Here is a 15,894-nt window from a genome sequence, read left to right as displayed (position 1 = left end):
AGGTCCGATTCACCTCCGTTACTCCTGGAACTAAATATTTTGAGATGGGGGTCCGTGGCCAAATACATATCATTTTGGGGGTCCTTCACATGAAAAAGTTTGAGCACCACTGACATAGAAACATTAGGTTTTTCAAAAAACCTTAGAAGGATTTGAAATATTCAAAGACCTTCAAGGTTTTTCAAAAATAGCAGATCTACATGCTCGCAGCACGGCACTAGGTGAGCTTGCATATCTGCTATGTTTCAATAGTTAAAGCACAAAATAAGGCGTAATAATGCGTTCCCAGTCTAAATGGGTTAAACCCCCTCCCCCTATGAAGAACATTCATGGGGGGCCCGCAGTGAATCCTCGTACCCAGGGTTAAACCCCCTCCCCCTATGAAGAACATTCATGGGGCCCAGGATTTGGAGTGACACCCCTGGATGAGGCTGCTCGCATTCAGGAACACAAATATTGTTTTACTTTTTTACTAGAAGTAAAAATATTAATACCACAATATAGAAATACCTACTCTGTTACAAGTAAAAGGCCTGTAGTCAAAATGCACTATTTTAAATCAGAGGATACTTATGGTATTCATTACGCAGAATATCCCATTACACAAGGTATATTTTTGTTTGTCTGTTTGTTTTAAGCTTTCACATTTTGTCTAAATCCTCAATAAAACAGTCATTCATTCTACAAGCTTACAATGCCAGCTTCAAGCTTGTATTTTCGAACAGACAAAGTATGAAACAGGGTTTAGTAATTCAGTCTGGAGGTCAGGACGGCGACCGCAGTTTTCCCGGTGAACCTGAGCGCAACGGTGGGGGCGCGGGAGTGTGGGGAACACACACCACTGACTATTGCAGATGATATGAGGTTATAGGCTATAGCTTTATGAAATGAGAGGCACTCTTGCTGATTTTGTAAGAGACTTGTCGCCAATTGCAAGATATAAAAGTTATTTGGGGCCATGATGATAACCTTTTTCCCACTACTAAGGATTTATATTGTCTGTGTTATTGTTTACCACAATTATTCACGTGTGGCAAGATCGCGGTTCCACTAGTTTTACTAGTAGGCTAGTGTAGGCTAAGAAGCCTTTTCAGAAGTTAATTTAATGTTTTCCATTTAATGATTTCCTTCATCATCATCTAATCTTGTGCTAATGCATGCAACTGTTTTCGCCAGGTTTTAAGGTCTTATTTTAGTTGTTTCTCATAAGCTTGCGACCCTCCTTGCCCATCGGCCCCCACCGTTGCGCTCAGGTTCACCGGGAAAAATGTGGTCGTGTCAGGACGAGGTTAATTCGTGCCTCACTGAACGGCGTCAAAGTTTTCACGCATAGCTTGACCTTATCTAAGGTTTGAGGCGATTGAAAGCACGCCTGAGCCAGCGCTAAAATAACGCTCTTGCTTCGTCCTCAGACGATAAAAATCATTCCATTTCAGCGAGTCAAAGACGCATGAAGATAGATGCACCGTTGTGAAATAATAACACGCTTGATCACGTCTTTCGCTCAGCGCAAAGATACGCGGTCAGCGTTAGTTATTATTTTTATTTTATTTGAGAAGGTTTTATTTTTTACTTTACCAGAGTATGTCATTTCTTTATTCTTTATTCTCCACTAAACACATGTAATTTGATCAGACGCAACCTTGGATTTGTCAATAAATAATTAACTGATATTAATGTCACTGATTCAGTCGCATTCCTCGAGCCCTAAAACCAAGGATTTCCTGAAACCACCTTTCTAGCGTTCTGTTTTCCCATGTATTTCCTGGCGTTCCCCATGCGCACCAACCCCATTGAGATAAACAGACAGTGATCGGATAAAAAGGCTTCTTATTAAAGAACACGGAGGATACGGGTAATTATAGGAAGCCGTACCGTATTTAGACTTTATTTGGACTTTATTAAGCACTTCGTGAAATCTGAATGATGGTGTAGTTGTAGAGGATAAATAAGTCGCTCTGCCCAAACCCATGTAAACACAGGGACATGACGATCAGGGCTTGGTCTCTACGACCATGCGTGAGCTACGATGGGCTAAAATCGCTTTGGGAAACCCGGCCATTATAGTAGAATGGGCCTGAGGTGTAAAAAGGTTAACTCTATGCACTGCAGTGAAAACATCAGTGTTCAGATGAAAGAACATCAAGGACAATGACTAATGGTACGATGTAGGCTGAAGATCAAAGCACTGATGGAACCACAGATTAATCAGTTACACATGAATTACTGTAAGCAATCAAAGATGACCTTGACCCCCCCCCCACCCCACCCCACCCCACCACCTCCCATCTGCAAGCAGTCAAACTCCTTCACAACTACCACCTTACAACTACCACAACTTAGATAGATTTCACAATGTCTTTTTGCACAGTGAAAGTCAAAGTGGTTCAATCTGCCTGTTATAGATTTATAAATATTGAACAAATTCAAAGTCATTAACAAGAGCTTGTTGACCAAATAATATCTACATTTTATTTATTATCCATGTTACCAAACTGTTACTGTTTCAGGATACAAATTCAGAAATAGCAAATAAATATCAGATCTATAAGTGGACTAGACTGGATGTAATAAATAGCAGATCTATAAGTGGACTAGTGGATGTAATAAATAGCAGATCTATAAGTGGACTAGTGGATGCAATAAATAGCAGATCTATAAGTGGACTAGTGGATGTAATAAATATCAGATCTATAAGTGGACTAGTGGATGTAATAAATATCAGATCTATAAGTGGACTAGTGGATGTAATAAATATCAGATCTATAAGTGGACTAGTGGATGTAATAAATATCAGATCTATAAGTGGACTAGTGGATGTAATAAATATCAGATCTATAAGTGGACTAGTGGATGTAATAAATATCAGATCTATAAGTGGACTAGTGGATGTAATAAATAGCAGATCTATAAGTGGACTAGTGGATGTAATAAATATCAGATCTATAAGTGGACTAGTGGATGTAATAAATATCAGATCTATAAGGGGACTAGTGGATGTAATAAATATCAGATCTATAAGTGGACTAGTGGATGTAATAAATATCAGATCTATAAGTGGACTAGTGGATGTAATAAATATCAGATCTATAAGTGGACTAGTGGATGTAATAAATAGCAGATCTATAAGTGGACTAGTGGATGTAATAAATATCAGATCTATAAGTGGACTAGTGGATGTAATAAATATCAGATCTATAAGTGGACTAGTGGATGTAATAAATATCAGATCTATAAGTGGACTAGTGGATGTAATAAATATCAGATCTATAAGTGGACTAGTGGATGTAATAAATATCAGATCTATAAGTGGACTAGTGGATGCTGTATTACACTGTATTATGATATGAAGTGAGGACATTCATTTACTAATATAAAAGAAAGCTGCTAAAACATGGAGCTAAGAGGTTTCTGCGTGACAACAACCATATCGTCGTTGTTGGGTGGAAATCTTGTATGTCCAAAACCGTTTCTTTTGTATTTATCATTTTAAAAATGAACTAAACTAGTGAAAACAGCCGATCTACAAGCACACAACGGCTCGCACCGCGAGGCGTTGTATGCTTGTAGATCTGCTGTTTTCACTACTTTTGTGCGACGGCCTTGCATGATGAAGCAGGGCTTTGCTTTGCGAAAGAACGTACACTTTTGAAACTTGGAGATACGAGGTTTCCACCCGACAACATCCATATTATTATTATTTTAGGTTTTCCTGCGGCAGCAGGCAGCAGGTTGCAGCAGGCTGCACTGCAACGTCGACACAACACTTTAACTCTTATTAAAGTTTAAACCAGCCTGGCAGCAATGCTCTGCAGAGGTCAGGAGGTCAGGAGGAAAGGGGAAATAAAATAAAAGCTTTGTTCCCCAAAGTCCACACACACGCACGCACACACACAGTCTGTGAGTGGAGTCAACAATTCAACGTTTACCACAACGTCTCTAGAGCTGTGACCTTTCACCTCTGCCCAGAGAGCGCTCAGCGATTCATACAGAAAACTGTTTGATGTCCGTCAACACTGAAGACACACCTCAGCAAAGCCAACATTTACATCTGCAGTTTCTGTTGGCTAATGTGTGGTTGTTGTTCACCACCAATAGGTTAGGGTGGGTGAGGGGTGGAGTTAACAATCCATTGTTCACACCCCTTACCTGACTGCCAGTAGTGTGACAAACTTTGAGAGCCCTTTACTCAGATTCTTGGTTCGAGGTTTAACTGCATTCAAATAAGCATATCTTCTTCAAATATATTCCGATTGCAATGATTGACACGTCATTTGAAAGCTTATATTCTGTACTTTCATGATCTGCAAAAAGCTGAAAAAAGACCAATGCCTACATTTGGACCTTTTCTCCAGCATCGGTCACATTTGGTCAAGAAGTCACACTATGCCTGCTGGGGAGTGAGACAGTGTTGACCATTAGAACAGGCGTCATGGTTTTCAGTAGTAACGTCTAAGGTCTCCTACCTCTCTTATGGTTTTAGTATCGTCTAAGGGTTAGGGTTAGGGTTAGGGTTAAGGTCTCCTACCTCTCTCGCAGGTGTTAAGGTCTAAGGTAGTAAGGTCTAAGGTAGTATAACGTCTCCTACCTCTCTTATGGTTTTAGTATCGTCTAAGGGTTAGGGTTAGGGTCTCCTACCTCTCTCGCAGGTAGTAAGGTCTAAGGTAGTATAACGTCTCCTACCTCTCTTATGGTTTTAGTATCGTCTAAGGGTTAGGGTTAGGGTTAGGGTCTCCTACCTCTCTCGCAGGTAGTAAGGTCTAAGGTAGTATAACGTCTCCTACCTCTCTCGCAGGTGCGCGACCAGAACCCCGTCCCGGTGCAGTCGCAGATGAAGCGGTTCCAGCCCTCCTTGCAGACGCCGCGGTTCCTGCAGGGGGCGCTCTCGCACTGCTTCCCCTGCTGCCGGTTGCAGGACGGCTTGATGCCGGCGCCGTTCTGCGCCTCGGCGATCTGCCGGATGTCCTTGCTGCGTCCGTCGATGAAGAGGTCGCGCACGCAGCCCACGTAGCCATAGCCCAGCATGGCGGTCCACAGCTCCGTGGGCAGGATGAGCCCAGAGCGGTCCGATGGCAGCCCGCCCAGGTACATGTCGCCCTCCAGGTCCAATATCTCACTCTCACCGCTGGCCGTGAACGGCGTGCGCCGGCTGTTCACCGAGATGGTGCCTGGAGGGGGCGCCAGAGAGAGGTTAGAGTGGCGGGATAGATGGATGGATGGATAGATAGATAGACAGACAGACAGACAGACACTGACCTGAGTGGCCATCTCTCTGGATGACCACATGGTACCAGATATAGCTTAGAGTGGTGGTATAGATAGGTACAGTAGGTAGGTACATACCTGAGTGGTGGTGGTAGTGGTATAGGTAGGTAGGTAGGGTTATGATAGGTAGGGTTATGGTAGGGTTATGGTAGGTAGGATAGGGTTATGGTATTTAGGTACTGACCTGAGCGGCCGTCTCTCTGGATGTCCACATGGTACCAGATAGAGGTTAGAGTGGTGGTATAGGTAGGTAGGTAGGTAGGTAGGTAGGTAGGTGGGTAGGTAGGTACAGTAGGTACAGTAGGTAGGTGGGTACAGTAGGTACAGTAGGTACAGTAGGTACAGTAGGTAGGTAGGTACTGACCTGAGCGGCCGTCTCTCTGGATGTCCACATGGTACCAGATAGAGGTTAGAGTGGTGGTATAGGTAGGTACAGTTAGGTAGATAGATAAAGTGGTGGTGGTAGTGGTATAGGTACAGTAGGTAGGTAGGGTTATGGTAGGTAGGTACATAGAGTGGTGGTGGTAGTGGTATAGGTAGGTACAGTAGGTAGGTAGGTAGGTAGGTAGGTACAGTAGGTAGGTAGGTACTAACCTGAGCGACCGTCTCTCTGGATGTCCACATGGTACCAGGCCCCGTCGTTGACCTTGGTCAGTGTGGCTTTGACCTTGATGGTCCCAGAGCCCATGTCCAGCAGCAGGTACAGACTGCCGTCCAGGAGCTCCACCGCAAAGAAGTCCACCTGAAGACACAGAGATAAAGATTTAAACATCTAGAGGAACAAACACCTGAAGACACAGAGACAAAGATCTGAGATTCTGAGACAAAGAAGTCCACCTAAAACACCAAGAGATACACACCTCTGAGACCAACTGTGGAATAAACTCTCTGTCACACTAAGAACAACAGACCCACCTCTTCAGACTCCAGCTGAGCCCATAGCACTTACTGTAGCACTCGCCTTCCCTCAATGACCATACATGAAGCTAGATGGCATTCTTAGGTTTTATATTCACGTTATTCCTGGTCCTCTCTATGGAGGCTGCCATTTTCTTTTACAGAGGGCAAAACATCTTTTCACTTCCTCCCAAGTAAGGAAGTGACAGGGAATTGACTGTTGCCAGATTTTGCCAAAGAAATAAGCCCAACAGAAGCAACTAGGCTATACTACTTTATATTTACATTTGAAAATAGCAGATCAGCAAGTTCACAATGTGTCACATTGCGGCATATTGTGAGCTTGTATATTTGCTATTTAAAACTGTTGAGGGAAACAAAATATTTTGAATATTTTTGAAACATTTTAACAACATAAATCTGTGTGGCGGTCCCTGGCACCACATATTTTCAGATGGGGGTCTGCGACTGTGAACAAATATGTTAATCTGGGGTCCTTGAAAAGATTTGGGAACCAATGGTTTAAGAAAAATATTAGAAAGTAAGCCCAATAAGCATTTTTTTTTTTTTTTTAAATACACTATAATTGCTTATTATAAGCAGACATGGCAACACAGGTACATTCAGAGCCCAGAACCCAGAACGCCATCTACTGACACTTTAATGCAAGGACAACAGGAAACCAAATTATGTTTTTCAGCCTCCGCCTCTTTCAGGATATGAACAGGAAGCTGGTGGCGGGGCCAGGAATAACGTGAACAAAGTTTTCACTAATTAGTTGCTTGGTCTAAGTAGGTTCTTTTTTTTCTAGATTGATATTTCTATGCATTTAATGAACTGATGTTGATGTATCACCTTGCTTATTGTGAGTGGCTCTGGATTAAGAGTGTCTGATAAATGCCTAAATTGTAATTGTAAATTGTAAACAAAGACCTGAACACCAAGACAAACAAAGTTAGGGTCAGGGTATTGTGGTCAGGGTAAGGGTTAGGGTTAGAGTCAGGGTGGTGGGGTCAGGGTCTTGTGGTCAGGGTTAGGGTCAGGGTATTGTGGTCAGGGTAAGGGTGGTGGGGTTAGGGTACCTTGGTGTTCTTCTGGCTCCTGGCCGTCTCCTTGTGCTCCTGGGGTTAGGGTTAGGGTATTGTGGTTTGGGTCAGAGTCAGGGTTAGGGTACAGGGTCAGGGTCTAGTGGTCAGGGTTAGGTACAGGGACAGGTTTAGGTTCAGGGTTAGGGTACCTTGGTGTTCTTCTGGCTCCTGGCGGTCTCTTTGCGCTCCTGGGGTTTCCCGTGGGTGAAGAGGATGAGGCCGTTGGGCTCGGTGGTGCGGAAGTCGAAGGAGATGGAGCCCATTCGTTTGGTGTTCCACTTGGGCAGGGAGATGAAGGCCTCGGGCGTCTCGAAGGAGATGGGGTCCAGCGTGGCCACGTTCTCACACTTATAGGACACCTCGCCCTGGATCTTCATCTTGGGGTCCACGATGCGCGCCAGCCGAGACAGCTCCAGACGGATGTCGTTGTTCTTGTACACCACCTGCAGGAGAGAGGTGGTATTACTGTTTATGACAATATGGAAGGGATTAAAGCAGGGGTCTAGGACCCCTAAGTTGAGAGAGATGAAGCAGGGACCCCTTAGCTGACAGAGATGAAGCAGGGACCCCTTAGCTGAGAGAGAGATGAAGCAGGGACCCCTTAGCTGACAGAGATGAAGCAGGGACCCCTTAGCTGAGAGAGAGAGATGAAGCAGGGACCCCTTAGCTGAGAGAGATGAAGCAGGGACCCCTTAGCTGAGAGAGAGAGATGAAGCAGGGACCCCTTAGCTGAGAGAGAGATGAAGCAGGCAACCCTTAGCTGAGAGAGATGAAGCAGGGACCCCTTTGCTGACACAGAGATGAAGCAGGGACCCCTTAGCTGAGACAGAGATGAAGCAGGGACCCCCACCCCAATCAGACCAACTTCACAACATAGATCAGCTGTTCCCGATACAGACCAAATTATGCTACGCAGAAGAAGAACCCAGACCTCTGATTGGACAACAGACCAATGTGGTGTGGGGGGCGGGACAAAATATACACCAGTCTGTATTGGCTGGCTGATGACGTAGCTACCCTAACCCTACTCTGATTCGTTGGAACAACATCCAATCAGCAACGACGACGCCTACGTCACAACTTGTTCCTGAAATACGAGTCAAATGACGCCTTGAAGCCTCAAGAGTCTAGTATCTTCCCCCGAACAAACAGATGTCTCTTTGGTCTAGTGGTTAAGATATTGGACTTTCGCGTGGGAGACCCGGGTACGAAGCCGGGTGGGGAGGCTTGGATCACCTCCGTTACACGCGTGTGCGTGCGTGCGTGCGTGCGTGCGTGCGTGCGTGCGTATAACCTGTATTAATGTTCTTCTGTAGAATCATATGCAGCATTGATACACTGCTAGTAGAGGCTGCCATGACACACACACACACACACACACACACACACACACACACACACCAGGACAATAGCTGTGTGAGGCTGAAGGTAATTGACTCTCAGCCAGATGACATGCATGCTGCTCTGGTCCGCCTGATAGCCATGCTAATGGAGGCGCACACGCGCAGGCACGCAGGCACGCACGCACGCACGCACGCACGCACAATAAATGCTTTAGCACTGTGCATGCGTGTAATTATTTCTATTCACAAACAGGGAGTGAGACGCCCATACACACACACATGCATGCACTCGCGCGCGCGCACACACACACACACACACACACACACACACACACACACACACACACACACACACACACACACACACACACACACACACACACACACACACACACACACACACACACACACACCTTAAAAGAAGAGAAGGATGAACACTCTTATGTCAGTGATAGTTCCAAATTGCACTTCCTTGAACTGAAAAGGAATTCTGTGCCTCACAATCCCCAGTTTATAGAGGCTCCCCCAGAGTTAGTGTCAAAGAGTCCTTGAACAAGACTCTGAACCCCTAACTGCCTCTGATCTGTTGAGAACCCATGCTTTATAGGTTTCTTCTCCCAAGTTCTGGAAAATGAAAAGAATATCTCTCCTCCCATCCTCCATTTGGCTGCCAGTTCCCAGCCTTACTTCATGGTCGGTCATGGCAGCCACTTCCCACCTGATGTCCTGTGGAAGTTCTGACTGCAGCCACTTCCCACCTGATGTCCTGTGGAAGTTCTGACTGCAGCCACTTCCCACCTGATGTCCTGTGGAAGTTCTGACTGCTCCAGACCGTGCTGAATAACTGCTAGCTTACATAACGTCTTAAGACTAGGATGGAAGTCTAAGACGTACAGGACATCTTTGAATGTGTCGTCTCCTTCATATCCTCCGAAGATGATGACCCGATCTCCCACAATGCAACAGCAGCCCTTTGTCCTCCAAAATGAGTCCTTCACCTTGAGCTTGACCTCCTTCCAGGAGAAGGTCTCTGGACTGAGTTTACACACATCATGTATGATCCGAACGGCATTCTCATTCCAGGTAGTACCACCACATATGAACAGCTCTCCATTAGGCAAAGGCTGATAATGACACAATCGTTTTTCTGGAAGAAGCTGTGCAGAAGGAGTGCTGAGCCAGCAGTTGGTCTCCGTGTCAAACACTCTGATGTTGTTGTAGATGTGCTGGTCCCCTGCTCCCCCAAATACAAACATCTTTGTCCCGATGAGGGTGGCAGAGTGACCTGCTGAAACAGCAGGCAGAAGGCCTCTGGTGTTAACTAAAGACCAGACCATTGTCCTGGTGTCCAGCTTGTAGATGCCATGAGTGTATCCAGTCTGGGTCCATCCTCCATAGACATACATGACCTTCCCCAAGGCACAGGCTGAGTGGAAGCCCCTCCCCTCTGGAACGCTCCCAGAAACCTCAGCATTGAGCCATCTGTGGGCGTCGACATCAAATGCATAAAGAATGTTGTTGCAAAGCTCTTCATCCATACCTCTTCCACCCCAGATGGAAACAACATCTCCACTCAGAACACCAGTGTGGTTCCTGCGCATGCAGGGAACCTCAGGGGGAAGTTCTCCTCCTGTAGTCGTCACTGGAGGCAACTTCATCCATCTCAGAGACACAGTGTTGAAGACGTACACAATGAGCTGATCTTCTAGAAGTTTCCCACCTTCCATAAAGTAACCTCCAAAGGAGTACACTTTGTGTTCCACTGCTATAGCAACATGAGAAGGGCCATTAGATGGGCCTACTCGGAGATTCACTGTACAGGTCAACATTTGACAATGCAAACAATAAACCAAAACTCTTTTAATAATGACTTTGCTGCCCGCCTCCGTAAAAAGGAAGAGTGATATTTTGCGTGCTCTACTGCTTATATTGGGGCCAGTCTATTTAGTCAGTCATCTATATGACATCACTACTATGATGTCAGTAGCATCATATCTTAGAAGTGGTTAAAGTTTCAACCCAAATATGGAACCAAAAAGTACGCTTTGGTGAGTTCTAGTGACATCATCAGTCTCACGAGACTCGGTGTCTCTATGCTGTACACACTGCCATCTAGTGGCTGGAAGCATTCATTGAGTGCCTTTCATAGGACACTCCCCCACAGTGTCATAGGACACTCCCCCACAGTGTCATAGGACACTCCCCCACAGTTATTTTTAGGAGGACAAGACTTTCTTTCATTTTGCTGCGCTACACCGAGTAGACGGTCATTATGCTATCTTGTATGCATTAGTGAGGACCGTGTTGTGGTGGACCAGATGTTTTATAGCCAATCTATGCAATAATGGACGCAGGTACAAGTATGACGTTCTTAGCTTAGCACGGGGGATCTGGTATATTTCACAGTCACTCCTTCAGTACGACATATCAACTGACATCCGTCTGGTGCTTGTCAGAATAACGTGTCCTGCTTCTAGAAGTAGCATGGTAACAACCTTCACAATAAGGGTCTATGCAGTAAACAGTACCAAACATTACAGACCTATTATATGAAAGATAAGGGTACAAATGGGTGGAGTGGTCTTTTGCGTTTGGTTAAAAAAATTAGGAATTTTGTCATTTTAGGGGCAAGGACACTCACTAGGATTTTGGTGTTGTCCATTTTTTGAGGACACAAAGGCCAAATGCCAGGGCAGGAAGGACATCAAATAAATCAAGATTGTAGTCCATTGAAAGAATGTGTTGAATTTAAGGGTTAGGGATGATAACCTAATCTGCAGTGAAATAGATAAATGATGGTCTTTACAATCTGATCCATGCTCAGCCCTGCACCAAACAAAGTCACTGGATTGGTTTAAAGATGGGGACTCTGGTGTGCTACAGTAAACTGGGGCATTAAGGCCGCTGTGGTCTCAGGTCATGTCATTGTTTGGAGGGGCATTAAGGCCACTGTGGCCTCAGGTCATGTCATTGTTTGGAGGGGCATTAAGGCCACTGTGGTCTCAGGTCATGCCATTGGTTTGAGGGGCATTAAGGCCACTGTGGTCTCAGGTCATGCCATTGTTTTTGAGGGGCATTAAGGCCACTGTGGTCTCAGGTCATGTCAATGTTTGGAGGGGCATTAAGGCCACTGTGGTCTCAGGTCATGTCATTGTTTGGAGGGGCATTAAGGCCACTGTGGCCTCAGGTCATACCATTTGTTTTTCAGGGGCATTAAGGCCACTGTAGTCTCAGGTCATGCCATTGTTTTTGAGGGGCATTAAGGCCACTGTGGCCTCAGGTCATGCCATTGGTTTGAGGGGCATTAAGGCCACTGTAGTCTCAGGTCATGCCATTGTTTTTGAGGGGCATTAAGGCCACTGTAGTCTCAGGTCATGCCATTGTTTTTGAGGGGCATTAAGGCCACTGTAGTCTCAGGTCATGCCATTGTTTTTGAGGGGCATTAAGGCCACTGTGGCCTCAGGTCATGCCATTGGTTTGAGGGGCATTAAGGCCACTGTAGTCTCAGGTCATGCCATTGTTTTTGAGGGGCATTAAGGCCAAACTGAGGGGCAACGACGGTCCTGAAATTCCTGCCCTGGTAGTGTTGTGTTTGCACAACAGCGAGGTTTCTGCATTAAGGACAGGATCTGAGGAGAAAAACATTGAACATTGAGAGATTTGAGCCTGACTTGAAGTATCCATGCATGGATCTTTTTTTATTAAGTTTCTTCCGAGTGATGCTGAATATTTGGCTTCATAGATTTGTCCTACAGTACTGTGATCAATGTCAATTAAGTGTTAGCTTTTCTCACACAAAATAATGAGCGATCACTATGTCCTTAAAGGAGTAGTTCACCCCCAAATTGACATTTTCTATTGATTACTCACGCCATGGAGACTTGAGTTCAACAATAATCTTTGTTTTTTTGTCGCATTCCTAAGATTCTTTTTTGAATTGCAATAAATTGTATCGGAATGAATGGGGGGGAAATTTACTATAATCAATTTTTTGTCTTGGGAATGCGACAAAAAACAAAGATTATTGTTGAACTCTCCATGGCGTGAGTAATCAATAGAAAAAAAGTCATTTTGAGGTGAACTCCTCCTCAATGTGTTACAAATGAATAAACTCCTGCTCATCACCATGTCTTTAATGGATTACAAATTAATAAACTCCAAGCCAACAAATCCTGTTCCACCTCGCCGTCTAAATGTCCACAACACAACGGAGAGGACACCCAGTGTGGGGGTGTGTGTGTGTGTGTGTGTGTGTGTGTGTGTGTGTGTGCGTGTGTGTGTGTGTGTGTGTGTGTGTGTGTGTGTGTGTGTGTGTGTGTGTGTGTGTGTGCAAATTGAAATCTGCTGGACTGGAAAATTGAAGGCATTTTTTCTCGTTTCCCCACTAATACTCAAGGCAGAGTAAACCCCACCCCCACTCCAAGCACACACACACACACACACACACACACACACACACACACACACACACACACACACACACACACACACACACACACACACACACACACACACACACACACACACACACACACGCACACACACAGGTATGCACAAACATTTAACAACACTATAGTTGACTGTATTCTATCAAAATGCAACCAAAATCTAACAAATATCCAGTATACTGTTATGTCAAATGTTTCAAACATATCAGATCTACAAACTCAGCTTGGCAATCTGCAATTGTTATATTCAATTCAATGTATGTTATTAATTATAGATCTAAACCTAGTCGGCATAACTAAAAACTAATGTTAACATTAATTTGTAATTATTTATAAAGGTATAAAAAGCACCCTAGTAAAGTAAAAAGAAAAAAAAAGATAAAAAATGTGTATTCACGCACAGTAGCTTTTTGAATTACTCCACGCACGCACGCACGCACGCACGCACGCACGCACGCACGCACGCACGCACGCACGCACACACGCACACGCACGCACGCACACACACACACAATATAAGAGCTTAAAGAGCCTCCATTTCTTCCCCAGCTCCGTGGGGCCCCTGAGGGCCCGTCCACTCTGACAGATCATAAATACTTCTGTGGCCCCTGGAGCCTCTCTGACAGCCATGCACGCACGCACGCACGCACGCACGTGCACACACACGCACACACACACACATATGCACGCACGCTTGCTCGCACGCACGCACGCACGCACACACACACTAAAGAACTACTAAAATGTTTCACGTTGTATCACTACACACACACACACACACGCGAAAACCCGGGCACACTTCGCTGACAACTCAACTAAACCTCTCTGCATGTGTGTGTGTTTATGAAGGTTATGTATGAACTGTGTGTATTTCACACATGCATAAATAAAACCAGCTGACTTTGATTTGGTTCCCCCCGTTTGTTTCCCCAATCCTTATTAAAATGCTCCAGTAGCCTAGTGTAGTCTTAGTGTAGTCTTGCCAGTCGCTACCAGTTGGACTAAAAGATGCACATACCAAACAACATTTTCCGAAAGCAAAACTAATCCCCATCAAGGAGTTTATTAGGTAGGTCCTAAAAGTATGTCCTTGAGTGCAGGGGAATTATTTAGGGTTAAAACTGAATCCGGTTTGATAGTTCCGGCCAAAGTGTAGTCCTTCTAGTACTACAACATGACGTAGAGTGGTTTCCTTTGAGGACTACAACATGACGTAGAGTGGTTTCCTTTAAGGACTACAACATGACGTAGAGTGGTTTCCTTTAAGGACTATAACATGACGTAGAGCGGTTTCCTTTAAGGACTACAACATGACGTAGAGTGGTTTCCTTTAAGGACTATAACATGACGTAGAGCGGTTTCCTTTAAGGACTACAACATGACGTAGAGTGGTTTCCTTTAAGGACTATAACATGACGTAGAGTGGTTTCCTTTAAGGACTATAACATGACGTAGAGTGGTTTCCTTTAAGGACTATAACATGACGTAGAGTGGTTTCCTTTAAGGACTATAACATGACGTAGAGTGGTTTCCTTTGAGGACTACAACATGACGTAGAGCGGTTTCCTTTAAGGACTACAACATGACGTAGAGCGGTTTCCTTTAAGGACTACAACATGGCGTAGAGCGGTTTCCTTTGAGGACTACAACATGACGTAGAGTGGTTTCCTTTGAGGACTACAACATGACGTAGAGTGGTTTCCTTTGAGGACTACAACATGACGTAGAGTGGTTTCCTTTAAGGACTACAACATGACGTAGAGTGGTTTCCTTTAAGGACTACAACATGACGTAGAGTGTTTCCTTTAAGGACTACAACATGACGTAGAGTGGTTTCCTTTAAGGACTACAACATGACGTAGAGTGGTTTCCTTTAAGGACTACAACATGACGTAGAGTGGTTTCCACTCCCGACCGGATCAAACCCTGAAAAGTGAAGGGACCTTAGGCTACTTTACCACTGAGCAGAGTGTTAAACTGTACTCCTGTCCATGACATCATAACCACCACCACCTAATACGTTGTCTTATCTCCTCATTTTCTCACACTCATTGGCTGCCAAACCACAACCTCCACCCCTCATTTTCTCACATGGCCCTCGTCTAGCGCTACCATGAGGCCCATTCTTGCAAAACGCATGTTTGGACACAGCTCCTACACATTTTGGCCTAAAATCATGCAAATCAGTACACAGTATGTCCAGACTCATGTCATCAACATGGATCTGTCACATTTAGCGCCACCATCAGGCTGATCTTTACATGCAACCTGACGGTGGCTTATCTCCCTCTTAGGGAGTCTTACTGGTCTATCAGTTCCTTTCACCTCTGCCTGTCCTTCACATGTTAATAAATGATAGGATCCATTTCACATTAATAACATGTTATCTTATCTGAGCCTATTTATCAGATTAATTAGCATCACCACACCAACCTGCTCTCTGTGTGTGTGTGTGTGTGTGTGTGTGTGTGTGTGTGTGTGTGTGTGTGTGTGTGTGTGTGTGTGCGTGTGTGTGTGTGTGTGTGTGTGTGTATGCTTATCAGAATCAGCGTTATCGTCACGTCACATGTTAAATGATGTACAGAACTGAGTGAAATTATGAATTCACTGATTCCATGCACGCACGCACACGCGCACATGCACACACTTTAACAATAACGATAAGAAGCAGAAACCTGTGAAAACTGAACAAGTGTTTCAGATGACAGTGAAATGACCATTTAAGGACTTTTAAGACCTTTTTAACACCTCAAAAGTAAAGAAAACGGCAATTACTGCATCAAATGTAATCAACAAACTAAACTATACTATAAAAAATGAATAAAACATTTTGAGGGCTCACAGCCTGACGAG

General features: G+C 44.6%; 1 protein-coding gene across 1 annotated transcript in view; it reads right to left on the bottom strand.

Annotated features, from left to right (window-relative positions):
* nrxn3a (neurexin 3a) overlaps positions 1–15,894 on the bottom strand; it is a gene marked incomplete at both ends in the record, with an annotated part of 301,509 nt that overhangs the window by 154,215 nt on the left and 131,400 nt on the right. The window contains 3 exon segments of the mRNA XM_080750273.1: positions 4,785–5,168; positions 5,860–6,007; positions 7,400–7,693. Of these exon segments, the coding sequence (XP_080606399.1) occupies positions 4,785–5,168; positions 5,860–6,007; positions 7,400–7,693 (826 nt within the window).

The sequence above is a fragment of the Nannobrachium achirus genome, assembly GCF_963921795.1.
Source record: "Nannobrachium achirus genome assembly, chromosome: 20".
NCBI classification, from domain to species: Eukaryota; Metazoa; Chordata; class Actinopteri; order Myctophiformes; family Myctophidae; genus Nannobrachium; species Nannobrachium achirus.
This window is presented reverse-complemented; position numbering and strand designations above follow the sequence as displayed.